Here is a 16,961-nt window from a genome sequence, read left to right as displayed (position 1 = left end):
GTGGTACAGAGGGATAGACACACTGTCTGTGCCCCAAAACAGCCATAATCTAAGGGCTGCATTTGTCTGACAAGCAGGGAGGGAAGGCCAAGCTGCCCTGGGCGGACACGTTATCTGCAGGAGCAGGAGCTCATGGTGGCCCACTGCCTGGTCACTTCAAGGCAGTGAGCCTATGCCTGCGCCTCAGCCTGCGAGCCCTGAACTCAGCAGGGCTTCGGGCAGGGGACCACAGGAGCCATTGGAGACCAAGGGGGAAAGCGCTGCTTCAGGAGGGGTAGGGAAGGGAAAGGCCGGAGCCGCGGTGAGGGTCGCAGGCTGCAGACTGCGCAAGGAGCAGCACCACCCCCACACTCCCCACAAGGCGCCGTTTCCCCAGCGCCCTTCTCCTTTCCCCCTCGGCATCTGGCCTCTTTCAAGTCCTGGCCAATGGCAGCTCACCGTACACGTGAATAACTCGCTTCAGCCAATCAGCGCCCCGCTTCCCACGTGGCCACGTGCGTGATGCCTCCAGCCCGAGAGCCCTGCCTTTGCTGGCGGTTAGGAGCCCCCTCCCCCATCCCAAGCAGGGGAGGAGGAGCGTCCTCAACTGCTCCGCCACGTGACGCGACCGCGCTGAGCGCGGCGACGGCCGGCGCGACGAGCATCATATAGTCCCCCCCCCCCCCCCGCCGGCTGTTCCGTGGCTGAGGGGGTTGGGGTGGTAGCTCCTGCTGGTGGCTCTGGCGGTTAAAGCGTAGCTGGTTGGAAGTAGAGAACCAAGAAAGAGAGGTTGCACGCCGCCGAGCGCTGGGGAGGGGCAGGTGACGGTTGGCGGAAGGACACACCATCACCGGATCTCGTTTCTTCGGCGGTAGCACTATATAAAGATGGGGCGCGGACATTGCCACCTCATTGTCTGTCTGTAGCTGAACTTAGGAATAGTAGTGGCAGTGGCTGTGCCCGTAGCACCTCCCCGCGCAGCGCGGACCGGAGCAGCCTCCCCTCCCCTGGCCGCCATGGCTCTTTAAGGGCGGCAGGGCCAGCGGCGGCATCGGCCAGTGCAGCAGGCGCAGCAGCAGCGGCGGCGGCCTCGGCACATCCCCGGCATCTGCAACCATGGCGTGAGTACCGTGTGGGAGGGACGGCGATCTCTCTGCCTTCTGTTTTGCCCTTCTGTGTTTTTTCCCTTGGAGTGGGTTTTCTTGAGGAGGGGGAGGGATCGGTTTGTCACCCCTACGGTAATGAGTGGCATTTCCCGGGAAAAAGGTGCCTGGGTGATGAGGGATTTGGCAGGAAGGTCCGTCTTACCATGGTACGGTCTAGACTATGTTGATGAATGCCATTTCCCGGCTGTAAGCTCAGCCTGTCATGGGGTGGAATTGAAGGAAATAATATTTTGAAAGAAACTATGAGGAGTTTCTGTGTTATCTCTAGTTCGGGAAACTCGGTTCTCAAGAGTAGGGAAGTAGGGTTGGGATTCTTATTTCAGTGGGACTTTTTCATCCCTGAGGAAGTGTGTTTTCTTTTTTTTTCTTCCCCCAATCTAATATAGGGGAATGGGGGAAAAATAGGGCATTGGAGGCATCGGACTTGTAAGGGTATAAATACCATTTTGTGTTTTATCCTGAGTAGATTATTAGGGACGGTTAGTAGTAAAGTGGCAGCAGTATTGTAATGCTTTAATAACGTAGTGTTAAGCGTGCCCTGAATGTCCGGAGGGGGGTTTCATACCTTCTGGATACTCCACTGAAGGTGGTGCGTGACAATCGATTCACCTTGTCGTCCAGCTTCCCCATTTTGTAAGTCGGCTTATTTCAGAGACTTTCCCAGTCCTGAGAGGTTATTCCAGTTCCATCTGATTTAGTATTGTCCCCCCCCCGCCCCCAGTACCGAGGTCTACTCTGCCCTTACAAAGTCTTAGCGGTCATCTGCGAGACACCAGGTGCTCCTCGATAAGCCCCAGTGGAAACGTGGCAGGATACAAAATGGCGGCCCGTGTCTGCGGTAGGCAGATGCAGGCAGCAAGATCATGAAATGGCTGCGGCTGCTGGCGTAGGCTTTGCGTCAGGGCAGCGGGGTGGGCGGGGCTCTGCCACAGGCGCCGTGCCCATATATGGTCATGAGGAAGTCGAGTGGGTCTCCCGCGGGGGTTTTCACACCGGAGGGAAGGCCTCGTGGTTATTACAGCTGGCTCTGCTGTGTAGCAGGAGCTCTGGCGAAGCGAGAAGCCTTTAGGAAGGAGCTCGGATGCAAAAATGGTATGTTGCCAGCAAAGGGCAGTTGTAAAAATGGGGAAGTCACATGAGCCTATTGTGTTCTGTGATATTTTGTTAAATGCCACTTATTTTGAAAAGTTATATCCCAGTAGAGTAAGGGCTGGATTGAATTAATTTGAAAAGTCACACTTGTCACTGATGGACTTCAAATGTCATCCTTGCAGGCTTTTCAAGGCACCGCACAGCAGCATTGCTGTAATCGACGTAAACACCCTCTACTTGTCTGCATCCTTCGACATCAAAGTACTAAAAATCGACCAAGATGAGCCTCTTGAACAACGAGATGCTGTTGGGGGATTCGTTGTCCCCCTTCAGCCAGCCGTGTTCGGTGGCTGAGGAAAGTCTGGGACTCCTAGATGACTACCTGGAGGTGGCCGAGCCCCTCAGTTCGCATGGGTTCTCCAGCGAAAAGGCTAAGGCAGTCTCCTCCAATTGGCTCACTGTGGACAGTTTAGGCAACACCATAGATAGCAGCCAGGGTAAGGTATTTTGCTTGTAAGGTACATCTGTTTTGATAATTGCACATAAATGTTTAGTAATGTTACCTTGAGAATTAAACTGCTAAGTTTTCATGAATGTGTAGAAGACGGCCTCACATGCATGCCTGTAGTATTATGCTGCATTATACAGATCCTTTCCAGATGAGACAAAACCGTGTGTATGGTGAAGTGACACTTCTCTAGCCATTTTTGTAACTTACCAATTGCTACAGTAGTATTCCCTGGAAGGGGCTGTGAGAAACTGAACAGTTGTGTGTTTCCAAGGGCCCTGAATATTTTTACCCCTACAGACCTTAGAGGAATAAGAGGGATGAAATGCCTGAACAGCTGGATGGCTTACGTTGTCCCTGGCAGTCTCTTGCAGCTAATGGCAGCAGAATTTTTCTGCTAGTTGAATTTTTCATACCAATATAAGAACTGGGGAAGGTGTTAAGATTTCCATTCTGTATAACTTTCAGAAGCTTGAACTGCGTTTGTGGCTAACTTAATGAATTGGTAACTTGCTCTCTTGTGCAGAGGATGCCTTCTCTGGCATGGAGTGGATGGTGGAGAAGATGGATCTGAAGGAATTTGACTTTGATGCCCTGTTAGGTATGGAAGATCTGGAAGCCACCGTCTCACCAGACGAGCTAATGGCCACGTTGGAAGACACGTGTGATCTCCTGTTTAACCCTACCACCCAGGAATTTCACAACAAAGAACCTCCACTGATAACTGACCTAATCACTACTCTCCCTGAATCTCCAATTGGAGCAGATCACATGGCCCCATTGACTTCCCTTTGGTCTTTTCCCCTCTCCCCAGGGTCTCTGACTTCCACTCCAGACCATTCATTTAGTTTAGAACTAGGTAGTGAAGTGGATGTTCTGGAAGGAGAAAGAAAACAAGAAGGCCCCACCTTTGTGGTAGTGATCACCAAGTCTGAGAAAGAGGAGGAGAACCATTCTGATGATAGTGGAATATGTATGAGCCCAGACTCCTATCTGGGAACACCCCAAAATAGTCCTAACACTTCAGTTGGATCCCCCAATGACAGCCAGTTTCCTACAGATGCCAGTTCTGGCTCTGTGCGGTCCAAACCGTATGATCATCCTGCAGAGAAGGTAGTGTCAGCAAAGGTGAAAGGAGAAAAGAAAATAGATAAGAAATTGAAAAAGATGGAGCAAAATAAGACAGCTGCCACCCGTTACCGGCAGAAGAAGAGGGCAGAACAGGAAGCACTATCTGGGGAGTGCAGAGAGTTGGAGCAGAAGAATCAGGCCCTGAAGGAGAAAGCAGATTCCCTAAGTAAGGAAATTCAGTACTTAAAAGATCTGATTGAAGAGGTCCGCAAGGCCAAGGGCAAAAGAGCTAGAGGCCCTGAGTAGAGTAGTCAGTAGTTTTTATGTGCATGTATATAAGCTTGGTGCTAAAGCTGTGTATTACTGCCTAATAAATTATTTTATAGTAAATGTGAGATTCTGTGTGTGAGATAACTTGGTACTTTTAAAACAGCTAAAACTTGTAGCACGTTACCTACATCCGAATAAAAAATGTCATAGTTCCTGGGGTTTGCTACTACTGGCATTAGAGTACACTGCTACATAGCATACAACTAAGTGTAAAATTTACCACTGGTGAATGGATGCAGTGCAAGTGCTGTGGTGTGGAGACAACACAGTCTTGGGGTGGTGGTAAGCAGCGTTGCTTCTGTGCCTGATCAGAATTAAAAACACGCTATAGGTCATTTGCCTTCAATCTGTTAATTTCATCTAGTGACTCATGTGGCTTGTCACCTACTGTGGCTTTACATATGGTTGAGTAGTGCTTCCCATACATTCTGAACAAGTGAGTGGGAAATCACACTGAGGTGCCCTTAGCTGTTGAGTAGTAGAGGTGTAATCAAAAAGGTATCTGAAGAACTCAACAGGAGAGACTAGGGAAATGATAGGAACTTAGCTTTGATTAAACACACTGACTTGTAGAAAGGCCAGTTCTTGGAAAAGTTGCAAGGGATTTGGTTGAATTTTAACTGGATTTGAGTACGAACTTGAACCACCTTTTTAGGTGTAAGCCACAAAGCAAGTTTGCAGTAGTGGGTCTTGGAAGAAAGTAAAGAGCTGACTAAGGGCATTGTTAAGTCTTGTGTTTTTTCTTCCTGCCTGTTTCTAGAACAAGTTGAAAATCTGATTTCTCTCTGCCAGAGCTGTTCCTGGGCTCAAGCTGGCACAATTTCAATTAAACTAGGTGCTGTGTTAGGTTCTGTGCTTAGGCAACGGTATGTTAGGTAAAATAAATGTTACTCTAGTGCACTTAGAACAGTGGGAGATGTTTTTCACCAAATGAAAAAATCTCCTTGGCTGCTTTAAATGTAGGTGAAGAGTATCAGAATTTGAGATGCAGACCTAATTTTGACTTTTTACTCCCCAGGAAAGACATTTATAAAATTATTTTAACTAGTCTTGAGGAAGCAGCGTGGCTTGTGAAGAAAATGTAAAGAAGCGTATGTGTGCTGGGTATATGAGTGGGGTTTGTTGATAGCAAGCTGCAGCCTGGCTTGTCGAGCTAAGTGTTTCTTATCTGGGGCTGCACAAACAAGTTATTTCTCTATTTCTGGAGAATGTGGGAGAAAGCATAAGACTCAACAGGGGAAAACCTGCTGTGATGGTTTTTATTATACCCCAAAGAAAAATTGAATACAAAGGTGACAGGTAGGAGCATGTGTACTTGGATGGTTTCTACCTGTAGACATTACATTTAATGAGGTACTCAGTGGGCAAGTTTATATATAGTCTAGCTGCTCAGTGTTACGAAATCCTTTGTGACTGGTTCTAGTTTTGTCAAGGTCTTAATTCAGTAAAGTCCACTTAGTCAGCTCTAAGACTCCTGAAGGTTGACTTCTGCTAATAGGAGCTTCAGAATTTGCCATTTTGTAATTGTGTGTGTGTGTGTGTGTGTGTGTGTGTGTGTGTGTGTGTTTTTGGCTATTGACATGCAGATTTAGTAACATGAGCAAACTCCTTAATCCTTGCTTGGCCTGCCAGATACAGTTTTGGCATGTGGATGTGCACATACTTTCCCAAGCAGTTAATACTACTCCTCACGTGTACTGACAACACCCAGTAATCTCCCCAGGCTTAGGCACCTACATGTCTCGGCCTGGCTGGTGTTCATACACGCAGTACAGTGGCTACAGGACTGGCCTTGGCCAGTGCTGGGCTCCAGCCAGGCCTTGAAAGCGGTGGGGAGAGGGCGTGTAATGTTAGTTAAAACAGAAAATCGTTGGCCCTATTGCAGCCTCTCGTTTCTGACGCTTAAGCTCCTTATGTCCTCAAGCTAAGACTGCAATCCTCCAGCCCTTTTCATTTCCCAAGCCATTAGCTAATGTGTGACACAGGGATAATAGCATTACAGCATTACTCTCTGGGACCTGCTGTGTGTAGGCTTTTTTAGGAAGCAGATGAAGTAGGTAAGTGCAGGCAGCAGGTAACTGCTTGCTGGTTGGGGGGGGGGGGCGGGTTTGGAGGAGGGGGGGCCTGAAAGGACCAGGCCTTCAGCAGTGACTTGTCTATGCTTAGGAGCTGATGCTTGGGTAACCTGGATGCTATTTAAATTACAGCAAAGAGTCCCTGACTTGATCTCGCACCACCCCTTTTTCTTTCCAGTGCCTGTGCAAGGGATTTCCCTTTCATTTCACCCCCCCCCCCCCCAACTTCCTGAGGGACGAGATGCTCATTTTTTCTTTCTTTGTTAAATTTCTTGCTGAATGTTACCAAAGATTTTCAGGATGCACGAAAAATTGGGGTGCATAACTAAGATCCTCAGCTTGGCTTTCACAAAGCAGGTCCCTGTTTGAGGAGTCTCAGCCTGACCTCCTCATCCTCATGGGAGCATCCTCCCCAGTCTCTTAGCTCCAGGGGCAAGTGCTCTAACCACTCTGCACTGTATACATGGGAAACACTGGAAACTGGCAGGGAAATCATGGTCTGGCTTTAACAGCTGCTTTGTTCTCTAGCGCTTGCTGGTGACTACATGCAGCGATGAGGTACTGGTCTGGTTCGGGAGGTAAAGCAACCTAATAGGGTTTCCTTTAGGTCAGCTGGACTTGCAAGGCTGGGGATGGGAATAATTAGATGCAATGAGCCAGATAACCCTCCTCTTGGTGGGTTAAAGCTGTCCCTGGAGCGACCCTTAATGTGCTTGGTCTCAGCTGAGCCATAGAAAACATGGGCACTTGTATAAGCAAGTGGCTTCTCCTCCCGAACTGCTGGTCTCCCATTTCAACCGCAGAGCAGCCACCTCTGCTTCCCCTAGAGCCATTGCAGCTACTGCTTAAACCTAGTAGCAGCATGGGGTGAGGGGGCTGCAGGCATTTCCCGTAACCCTTACTCAGCTCACTCCAAGCCTGCAATGGTTGTCAGGAAATCCATCTGTCCCCTCACCCCAGCCAGGGCAGGACCGGCTCTGACACAACCCTGATTAATTCAGCTTTTCTCTTGAGTTAATGCTCTGCAGGCTGAGGAGGCAGTTTCTGTGCTGGCAAGGAAATAGCTGCTTCTCGTTTCTACAGCTCTCTGGAGAGTATGTAGCCCCAATTTACCAAATTAAAATCACTCCAGGGAAGGAAGACTGAGCTAGAAAAGGAGACAAGGAATGCATGATGCATCCATGCTCCTTTACAAAGAAAAGCTCTCCCGCTCTGCCATGTATATGGGTGTGTTTTACAGAACTCCTCTCGGGAGAGAAACCTGCCCTTAAAGAGCGCTGGAAACTCCAGTTGGTTTCTTTATTTTTTGCAGCTTTTCAGAGGCAGCCAATGCAGCAACCTTATACACTGCTAGTGCCTGTTGAAATGCTGCTTTGTTTCCATTCCTGGTAACATAGTTAAGATTTTATACTGGCTGGAAACGACGGCTGAATCCTCCTCTGCATTTATTAGCCTTTCCTTCAGCCTTGTGTTAGGCACGGCCAGCATCTTGCCATTTTGCTCCGCAGCCGAGCAGCTTGCCTTGTGTGCCACAGGAGGCAAGGAGCACGGAGAAGACATTAAAAGCCCAGTCTGGGAGAGAACAGCTCCGCAGCTGATGGCGTCCTACCTGGTGACTGATTTTACATTTCGCAAGCCGCATGAGCTGTCTTTTTTTTTTTTTTTTTTTTCTCTCACAGCCTCTTAGAGCAAGTGTGTTTCAACTGAACCCTTGCAGTTTACCTACAGGGTGATACAATGTCCAGAAATAGATTTCAGGGTGTGAAACGCAGGCTTTACCTACACCAGTCCTTCCACAGGTTTGGCAACAGCAGAACTCCCTCAAGCCACAGTACATAAAAGCTCTTTGAATTTGAAGGTGGCAGGGCTGATTGATTGATAGGATTTCTGCCTCAGTGAATTTTCCTCTGAATTAAGGGCAGTGAAGTGGACTCAAAGGGGGCTCAGTTGTTTGGCCCGCAGGCTGCCATTGCTTATTTGCTCTTATGCTACTTGATGAAGAGGCATCGACTATTCCCATATATAGCCAAACACCACCGTGTGGTTTGCCGCTCGCAGAGCTGCTCTTACGACACACGGCCTCGTTCTCACAAGATTTGTTTCTGCTGCTATCACAATATGCTGCTGTTACCGCTACCTTCCTCATTGCCCCCCCCCCCCACCCCATTTAGAGGGCCCCAGGTGCTTGCACTTCTTTTGGCCAACAGAAAGAGGAAACCACCACCACCACCACCACCACCGCCGCCGCCGACAACCTCTTCTCTTGCCTCTGTGGAGAACCAGATGCACCTTTGCAGCGCATTTACTTGCTTACAAAAATAAATCCCCAGCTGCAGCTTTGGAGAGTGAAGATAGGATGATGATAAAAATCTTCCAAATAGCTTTTGCCCTGGCAGAAAGCCCAGAAATAGCAGCAAGGACAGGCTGTCCTTTGGGAGATGAATGCTCCCTCAGCACTGCTGAACTGGACTAGTTTTAAAAAAAAAAAAAAAAAAAAAAAGTAAGTTACTCTGGTTGAAACAATTTCCTACAGCCCATTCACAACCCCTGTACCCCACCCCAAAACCATGTCATCTCTAGAAAGAAGTCAAATGCCTCTTGGAAAAAATATATTCATTATCTTGCCCATGCATCCCACAGCCTTTCTGAGTATTGCCTCACCTTTTCAAAGTGTGGTTCAGCTTCCTTTCTTGGCATATCCATAGACTTCTCTGTGTTTTGAGAAGGCCCTTGCTTTCTTGGTCCTCATTGACGTGTAGTGACTATTTTCTCCACTTACCAAACCTTTCTCTAATTCAGAAAGCCTTTTTTTTTGTGGGAAATACATAAGTTTTGGCTAACAGCAATACCAGTTTTCTTCACCTTTTCAGAGGCATAGGCCTTCAAATACAATAGTATCCATATCATCCTTCCTACTCACTGTCCAACACAATTGCCATCTCATGCATACTCATTTTTTCTTCAACTGAAAAATTTCTTCTTGAATTTTTTTTCAATTCAGGTAGCTTCTGGAGACAACCTTTCTTCCTCCGGCCTTCTGATATATTCACAGCCTTCTAGCACAGACCAGTACAAATGCTCCTGTTATATTTCATTTCCAGTGCAAAGTGCAAGGACAGGCTTGGAGTCTCACCGTGAGCATCCCTTGTTAGGCCAAGAAAGCTCCTATTTGCTGATTTTCCACTGAAATGCTCCAGGCTGTTTAGTTGGGCCCTAGGAGTTAATAGGGCAGTAAGGTTCTCCTGAAATAATAAGAAAATTATTTCAGCTACTCAGGTGTCCCAACTATGCTGCATTTGCATTATTTTTCTGTGCACTCATGCAGTGTCATAAGCCACCAAATGAAGCTAGCTCAACCAACAAGCTCTAATTTCCATCTTATATAAGCACATGTAATGGGTAGTTGCTTTTCATTTCTCCTTCAGCTGCCCCTTTCCTCTCTTTTACACATTCACACCCTTTAAAAAAATTGCAGGGAGTGAATTCCAAGCGCAGGAGAAGCGCCGGCTTAATTTATATAGGGACGAGAATCTGCTAGTTCTGCCCACAGATGGAGCGACAGAGCCCTCAGAAATACAAGCCCTCCTTTGTGCTGCCGGCTGTCAGCATAACTCCGTTGTATCTCCACTGCAGCGAATGTACGGTCGGCGAAAGACATCCAGTCTTCGCCTCCCATTAAAGATGGGCTAGCCGAGATGATAAATTAACTTGCTGACGTGCAGATAGTGCAGCTGAGGACAGATCAGCTTGGCCAGATTACTGGGTTAGCCCTGCCAACAGCTAATTCGCTCAGAAGAAGGTGCACCTAACCCTGCAGACGGATGCAGAACAACTTTCATACTTCTTATTTCCCCTGCCCCCGACAGGTAGTGGTTGGCACTGTTAATCCTATTTGATGTAACTATGGATAGACACGCAAACCTTTAATCCTGCTCAAACCAACTAACCTTTCAGCTGCGCTCAGCTGGAGCTCGAGCTGTAAGCAGGCATTAGCAACTCGCCTTGTTTTACATTCCTCATTTTTCAGTAGAACTGACTGCTCTCCTTGCCTCAAAACGAGAAAGTTTCACTTGCTTTAACTATTATGGCATGTGTTATTCAGGGCACTGCTGCTGGGCTCCCTTTCTATAACAAGCAGCCCCTCATCTAAAGCGTTCAAGAGCCCCCCAGCGTTGTAGGCTTTGACACTGTGTTGATCATCAGCAAGACCCTGGCTCTGAAATGGGAGTCAGTCCTGAAAATGAATGAAACCACAGGCTGACATTCCCAAAGGTTTTAAGAATCCCTCAGTCATGGTTTTCAAACAAAAAAAAAAAAAAAGTCAGTGCCTTTTCTGCATCTTAAGTCTTGTTTGCTTGAGCAAGCTTTACAGCATGTCTTGGTTCATTCATAGCCATGTTTGTTTCTGCTATGTTATTTAGAGGAAAGAAGTTAATCTTTTCATCCTGGGCAACCATGCTTGATTGGTTTGCATTTACAGTCTCCCCTCCCCCCCCCCATATATATATATATGATATTAGCTGTTATTCTTTTTACAGTAAGAAACTGTCATAATCTGCTGGTATAGCAGAGACGATGAGCCGCTCAGTTACACTAGTTTGTACCTGCCTGAACAAATTTTCTGTTTGCTTTCCATTCACATAGCAGAGGGAGCGATAGGCCATTAACTAGCTTCATGAATCTTATTCACAATAAGCTAGGCCAATTCTAAGCATCAGGGAACTACTCTTCCTCCTCTAAACCGCTTCCCTGGAAAGACTCTACCACATTGATAATACTCCAGAGCTTTTATTTGCGTTTATATTAAAGCTGCTTGCTGCCTCCCACTCCCATTTCCTGCTGCGTGTGGGTGAGAAGTACTGTACGATGGCACCCTCCCTCTTCTCCAGCTCAGCTACCTCCGTTTTCTGCGGAAGGATACTCAGCCAGTGTCGCAGAGCTGGGAAGAGAGCCAAGAGCACGGCGCCCGATGAGCTCAGCCAGCATGCGGCCCTCGCCCCGCAGCAGTGGAAGCCTCCCTGCGCCGCAGCTCACAGCTGCAAGGGAGAGCAATGTGGTCTGACAGGTCTGGTGGTTGCAGGCTGCAGCCTGTGAGCTTCCATCCTGGGAAATGGTGCCTCTGTGCTGGACAGGGGCCAGGTAGAAAGAGCAACTATCGCAGCAATCGAAGCTGCGCCCTCCTTCCTTCCCTCTTCCCCCTCCAGGCAGGGGGGCACCAAAGTCTGGTTGCGAGCAACAGAGAGAAGCCACAAGCTGCTCTAAGTCAGCCGCCTCCTGGTATCCCAGCAGGGCTCGAAGTACCAGCACGCTACCTGGCGTGCCCAGCTTACTCGGTACGTGGCAGGAGGCCGTGGGGCCCACCTTCACACAGGCTCCTGCAGATATTAAGGAGCACCTGGGTTTGGGAGAGAGTAACTTGCTGGTGTTCCCTGGCCCAACGTAGCTATGAACTAGGTCATAATACAGACAGTAGGGAGTGTAAGAAGATGCTTAAATAGTTTTAGCTCTTGACCAGGCAAACGCAACAGGCTGGCACCTATTCACCTCTCTGGCTTGAGGACATCCCCCTCAGGTGCCAACTCCTGCCCTTACCTACCCAATGTGTGGGTGACACTGCTGTTCTCCCTTCAGAGGAGCTCCAGTTTTATTACAGAGGGGGAAAAATGCCAGATCTTGGTCCCTGCAAAACACTGGTTTATCTAGAGCCATTCTTTCACATCTGCTTGCTTTTCCTTCCTCCTGCAATATAAACTTTAATTTATTTGAGGATGCTGTTGGCTGTACAACTAAGTTTGATTTCAGCTGGCAAAATCCAGTTTGGCAGGTAACTTTACTCTCTCAAACAATACAAGGCTTCATGGCATATAGTCACAAGTACATTGATCACTTGTGTTGGCAGTAATAATCTTTCCAACTAGTAATGAGCGCTCCCATCCAACCTGAAATCTGCACAAATCTGGGTGCTATTACCCTTGGGGAAAGCTGCTGGGGGGGGGGGGGAAAGCATCTTTAAAGTTCCTCCTTAACTTTGAAAGAATAGCTTTCCTATTTCTTATATTTGCAAGCAAATAGAGAGTACAAAGAGAGTGAACCACCCCTAGTGCTCCTTTCTGGAACAAAGGATGGTTTTGCTTTCCTCAATCTGCAAGAAGAAGGGCCCAGAAACTGAACAATCACAGAAGCCGGGGTGTGTAGGAGGGACTGGTAGAGGACATGCAGGGAGTGACACAGAGGACCTACAGGGTCAAAGCAACTGCAAAGCACTGAAGGTGGGGGCATCATAAAAAAAGCACCACCTCAGCAATTTGTTTCAAGAGTCGATTGATCGGTGGCATGGCAAGCCTTTGCACACTGCTAACATACTTCATGACAACTTCACACACAGCTGCATGTGTTAGACTAGGCTATACAGATTGCAGCAGAGCACAGAGGCTTTAAAGACATGTGGTACATATACATTTTGCTCAACTACTTCTTCAAACGATTTGTTCTTTTTAAAAAGCAGGCAGTCATTCTCTTCCATTTTGCACATCTCTCTCCATTTTGGAAGCAGGAACAAACTCAAAAATAAAGGAATCAGCCCTTGCACTATTCTGCTCTTTACCACTTTTGGCTGCAGATAGTTGAACTGATCCTATTAAACAAAATCCCCTACCACATCCTATTAAATGATTTCCAGTGCACGCACTTCAGTCTGTCCACTATTTCTCCTGTCTGGACCTCGTACATCTGGGTTAACTTCCACCATGCAGACAAGACAGAAACAATACAGCAGAGGAGACACAGAATTAAGAGGACACCAGGGATTATAATCAGAGAGCAGGGAAGAGATATTGAATTCCTTCCTGTGCTTGTATTTTAGCAGCTGCAGCACAGCCAAACTACTTGCAAGTAACTCATGAGCCACACTAACCGAGGCTTGGTATAGTCCTTCTCCATACCCCTTTATTTCAAGGGAACACAGTTCCCCTTTTGTTAGGCAAGGGGCAGAAAGGGCAGTGGTTGGAACTCCCTAGAAGCGCATTTGCAGCAGTTCAGCAAGGGGAACAGGGTCTGGAACAACACTCCCACCTTCTGGGCCATCTCTTTGTTGCAACAGAAAATTTAGCAGCTATCTTGTAGAAAAATTTTCCCATCAAGCCAACATCACATCCTGTTTTCACTTGCTGCTGTGCACCAGGAAGGAATGCTTGCAGGATAGGACAGAGGCACACTTTACAACTTCATGCCAAGAAAGTCTGACATCGGGGTCACAACCCCTCCTGGCTGTGGGAGCCAGCAATGCTTAGCACCGATGCCCTCCTTGTGCAGCTGGAACCTCGGCTGGATGGGCTCAGGTGTAAGCATCTGAAGAACAACTTTCTCTACATCAGAACTTTCCCTTGGAGAAGGCAGACCATGAGCAGGCCAAACACAGGAGTCATTTCTGTTCCAACCTGTGCTCTTTGGAGGGCTGAGTATGTCAGAGAGAGGATTAAATAGATGTGTCAACATGAATCAGAGAGAGGCTATTCGCATGACTGAGTCATCCTAAAGACAGTGATTCTTGGATCAGATGGATGACTTGCTTTGCCTTCGTCAATCACAGCCAGTCATCATAATCACTATCACAAAAGCAAGGGTACGTAGTATCTACAAAAGGCCTTATTTAATCGCATAACATATATAAACTTTTTGCAATGACAGAAAAGCCTGGCAGAGGCTGTAATAAGAACAGAAACTGCAAGACTGCTCAAGTTTAACTTCTGCTTTTACATACAGTCTTTCAAAGCATCCTTCCCTTTCTTCTGATGATTTATTTCTGCTGGTCCCAAATATTTCCTCCATTGAGATATAGAACTTTAAAAGCTCCTTGCCGAGTAATACAGGTAGCAGAGGCCTTGCATCCTGAGGAAGAGGAACAAGATTCATACTTGGCTTGCTCCACTCTTCTACATCAAGAATGTAAGAGACATGTTAGCTGGAGGTGGGTAATTATAAAGACAAAACATCGCAGAGCCAAGACAACCTCCTCGGCTTTGGCTAGCAAGTAACAAGTTCTGCACAGATGCAGAGTTTCTCTGCAAGTGTGGTGTTGCTTGTTGATGAAGAGGCACGTCTCCTACATCCCATCTCAAACAAGTTGAGGACAGGGCCAGTTCTATGTTCTGAACACTGAGCTGCAGAAAGACTGGAGCCGCAAGAATTGCTGGCACATTGTTTAAGCTGTCCCGAAGTATTCTCTCTCAAATTTACGGAAATCTTCCTCAGTGAAGACAGTGCCTTCAGATTTCTTCTTTGTCTTCTTCTCTGGAGGCCGGTCTTTGGATTTCCTGCCTCTGTTCTGGGTAAGAATCTTCAGACGAGAAAAAGACAGCCACTGTTGTTAATCTAGACCACACATGGGAATTCTCAAAGCCGTCTGCAGGACCCCCCCCCCCCCCCACTATGCAAATTCTGGAATGCCTCCAAAGACGACAGAGAGGAATTTACCCGTGTTAACCAAAGCAGGTCACTGGAACAGCAGCAAACGCCACTTTAGTATGTGGAGCCAAATATGACAACTACTCTCCGGTAACTGTCACTGACATAGAAACCCCGATTTCAACCTAAACTTTTCTGAAACTGTGACCTCCTTTTGTCCTGTTTCTCTTCATGAGACAACCTGACAACCAAAGAACTTGGTGGAATTCCTTCAGCATTTTCTAATACACCATGACCACCTTTTACAACCCCTAGCCTGAGAAAAATTGGCCTAAATCAAACTACTTGTACAGATTAAAAGGTCATTTCTCACACAAGATGAATGAAGATTCTAGCATCATCACCGCTATTCTCTTCAAAGTCAAGGCCTAGGACCATCTCTTGGGGAAGACCACAGATAAATTCTTAGGCTGATGAGACACATCATTCAAGATGCTATGATGATCTTGTGACAAGAGCCTGCACCACATCTACTTTCTTACCAAAGAGTCTCTAGCTGGAGGGAAGGAATGCTCAGTCAACAATAAGGAGAAGGGCTGAACTGAAGCTTCTTTAAACTCTCCACTGTGGATAACTCTGTATGCTTATACCACCTCACAATACTGCCTTAGACTGCTCCTAACAGGGTCTGTGAGAGGTAAGAAAAGCCAACCATTGTCAGTAGATTTGAACTACTATCAGAGAACATAGCGGGGGCCCACATATCAAAGGTTAAAGCTCAGTAATTTGTTTTGCCATTGCACACACACATTCCCCAAGGCCACCACCAGAGAGAACCTGACTGTTTATGACTAGGTCTAAGCCAGAAGATCTAGGAATACTTCCCATTCACCCATATTCCTCAGGGAAAAACAGACCTCCAAAGAACTGACATCCTTACTTGTTGCGTAACAGCTTTGTCTGCAACAAATCGTCCGTTTGTCATGTACTGCAGATTTGTTCTCAAGTGATCCACGGCTTTCTTCTTGCAATACTCCTCTAGGCCAGAGCAGAGTAGGACAAAACACATCAGCTGTGCACCCAGACAGCAGCACCGGGAGAGGCGCAGGAGGATGAACAGGCCCTCGAGAACGTGAGGGACTGCTCCAGTTGGAAGACTGGGGCACTTGTACAGACCAAACTGCCTTTAAGAAGTGTGTGTGGGGGGGGGGGGCGGGATCTGGGAGAACGGGGTGGGAGGGAGTGATGGGGACAGCAGGACCGTGACGGGGAGGGGAAGGGCAGCACGAGGAGACCCGGCGCGAGGGGGTGGGGGGGCACACAGCTGCTTCCGCGCCGGAGCCGCAGTCGCCTGTGTTGCTCCCTCCCCGCAGGCGTAGCAGAGCGGGACCCGAGCTCACCTATCGCCGACTTCACGGCCTTGCCTTTGACCGTGGCCCTGCTCCTCCCGGGGCCCGGCGCCGCCTTCCTCCGCCTGGCAGCGCCCGCCGCCCGGGGGCCGCCGGGCCCCCGCTGCTGCACTCCCGGCGCCTTTCCACGGCCTGCAAGGGAAACGGGGACGGCGTTACCCGAGCTGCACTCACGCACGTGCAGGCCAACCCCCGGCCCGGCCGGCCCCACCGCCCCGCTGCCGCTACCGCTACCCGGCGTCTCCAGCAGCTCCAGGCCCCGCCGCAACAACGAGGCGGACATGACCGCGCGCACCGCACCCGGCGCCGACTTCCGGTTCACCGCCACACTTCCGGCAGAGAGCCACGCCCCTTCCGCGCCCGCCCGGCCACACTTCCGGCGCCGCGCCGCGCCAGCCCCACCCCGCCCGGCCTGCCGCGCATGCGCAGAGGGGCTGGTGGCGGTTAGGAGGGGGTTGTGGCGCCATGTTGTGGGTGGTTCACCTCAGGGGTAGGCGAAGCCGCGGCCTTCGCGGCGGGGTGCCGCTGTTTCTTCATCCTTAGCGGCGGCTCTGCCCATCGCGTCACGCCGCTGTTTGCGTGGAATGCGTGGCCTCGCAGGCCCTCCGTGTTACACTCACTGTTTGCAGACCCCCCCCCCCCCACAGTGGAGCCAGGGCTTCTAGGGACCCTCGCAATCAAAATAATCCTCACAAGGGGGAGAGTCTTAATTACGTGCTGGGGAAAGGGGGAACGGCCAGCAGTGGTGCTCAGGGTCTGTCTCAGTGAGGCCCGAAAACAGCCAGCTAAACTCCATGCCTCGCTCCTCGGGCACAGAGCTTCACTTTGCCATAAATTGCATCTAATATTCAATAATACTTTACTTATTGATATAAAGCTTTCCTCCCCTGTCTTCACCTCTCCAGAGACTTGATACTAATATCCTAAA

The 16,961-nt window shown here is 48.7% G+C and overlaps 2 protein-coding genes across 2 annotated transcripts; one reads left to right on the top strand and one right to left on the bottom strand.

Annotated features, from left to right (window-relative positions):
- The first annotated feature begins 556 nt into the window (after window positions 1-556).
- ATF4 (activating transcription factor 4) lies at window positions 557-4,211 on the top strand. The gene is made up of 3 exons (XM_009665240.2): window positions 557-1,100; window positions 2,420-2,734; window positions 3,272-4,211. The coding sequence occupies exons 2-3, from the start codon at window positions 2,518-2,520 to the stop codon at window positions 4,120-4,122; spliced, it is 1,068 nt and encodes a 355-aa protein (XP_009663535.1). The 5' UTR covers window positions 557-1,100; window positions 2,420-2,517; the 3' UTR covers window positions 4,123-4,211.
- A 9,636-nt stretch (window positions 4,212-13,847) lies between these two features.
- On the bottom strand, window positions 13,848-16,355 carry RPS19BP1 (ribosomal protein S19 binding protein 1). The gene is made up of 4 exons (XM_068941614.1): window positions 16,268-16,355; window positions 16,025-16,165; window positions 15,565-15,662; window positions 13,848-14,556 (listed from the first exon to the last, which is right to left on the bottom strand). Exons 1-4 carry the CDS (start codon window positions 16,314-16,316, stop codon window positions 14,422-14,424), a joined length of 423 nt encoding a protein of 140 aa, XP_068797715.1. The 5' UTR covers window positions 16,317-16,355; the 3' UTR covers window positions 13,848-14,421.
- Between the last annotated feature and the right edge of the window lie 606 nt (window positions 16,356-16,961).

This window comes from Struthio camelus, chromosome 1 (genome assembly GCF_040807025.1).
Source record: "Struthio camelus isolate bStrCam1 chromosome 1, bStrCam1.hap1, whole genome shotgun sequence".
Taxonomy (NCBI): Eukaryota; Metazoa; Chordata; class Aves; order Struthioniformes; family Struthionidae; genus Struthio; species Struthio camelus.
The sequence above is the reverse complement of the archived record's forward strand: the minus strand, read 5'-3'. Positions and strand labels throughout refer to the sequence as shown.

Excerpts from the sequence above, each read along its gene's own strand:
- ATF4 (XM_009665240.2), top strand. The coding sequence starts at position 2,518 with ATGAGCCTCTTGAACAACGAGATGCTGTTGGGGGATTCGTTGTCCCCC. Across the intron at positions 2,735-3,271 it reads CACCATAGATAGCAGCCAGG|AGGATGCCTTCTCTGGCATG; the intron begins GTAAGGTATTTT and ends TCTCTTGTGCAG.
- RPS19BP1 (XM_068941614.1), bottom strand. The coding sequence starts at position 16,316 with ATGTCCGCCTCGTTGTTGCGGCGGGGCCTGGAGCTGCTGGAGACGCCG. Across the intron at positions 16,166-16,267 it reads GGAGCTGCTGGAGACGCCGG|GCCGTGGAAAGGCGCCGGGA; the intron begins GTAGCGGTAGCG and ends TTTCCCTTGCAG. Across the intron at positions 14,557-15,564 it reads ACAAAGCTGTTACGCAACAA|ATTCTTACCCAGAACAGAGG; the intron begins GTAAGGATGTCA and ends TCTCGTCTGAAG.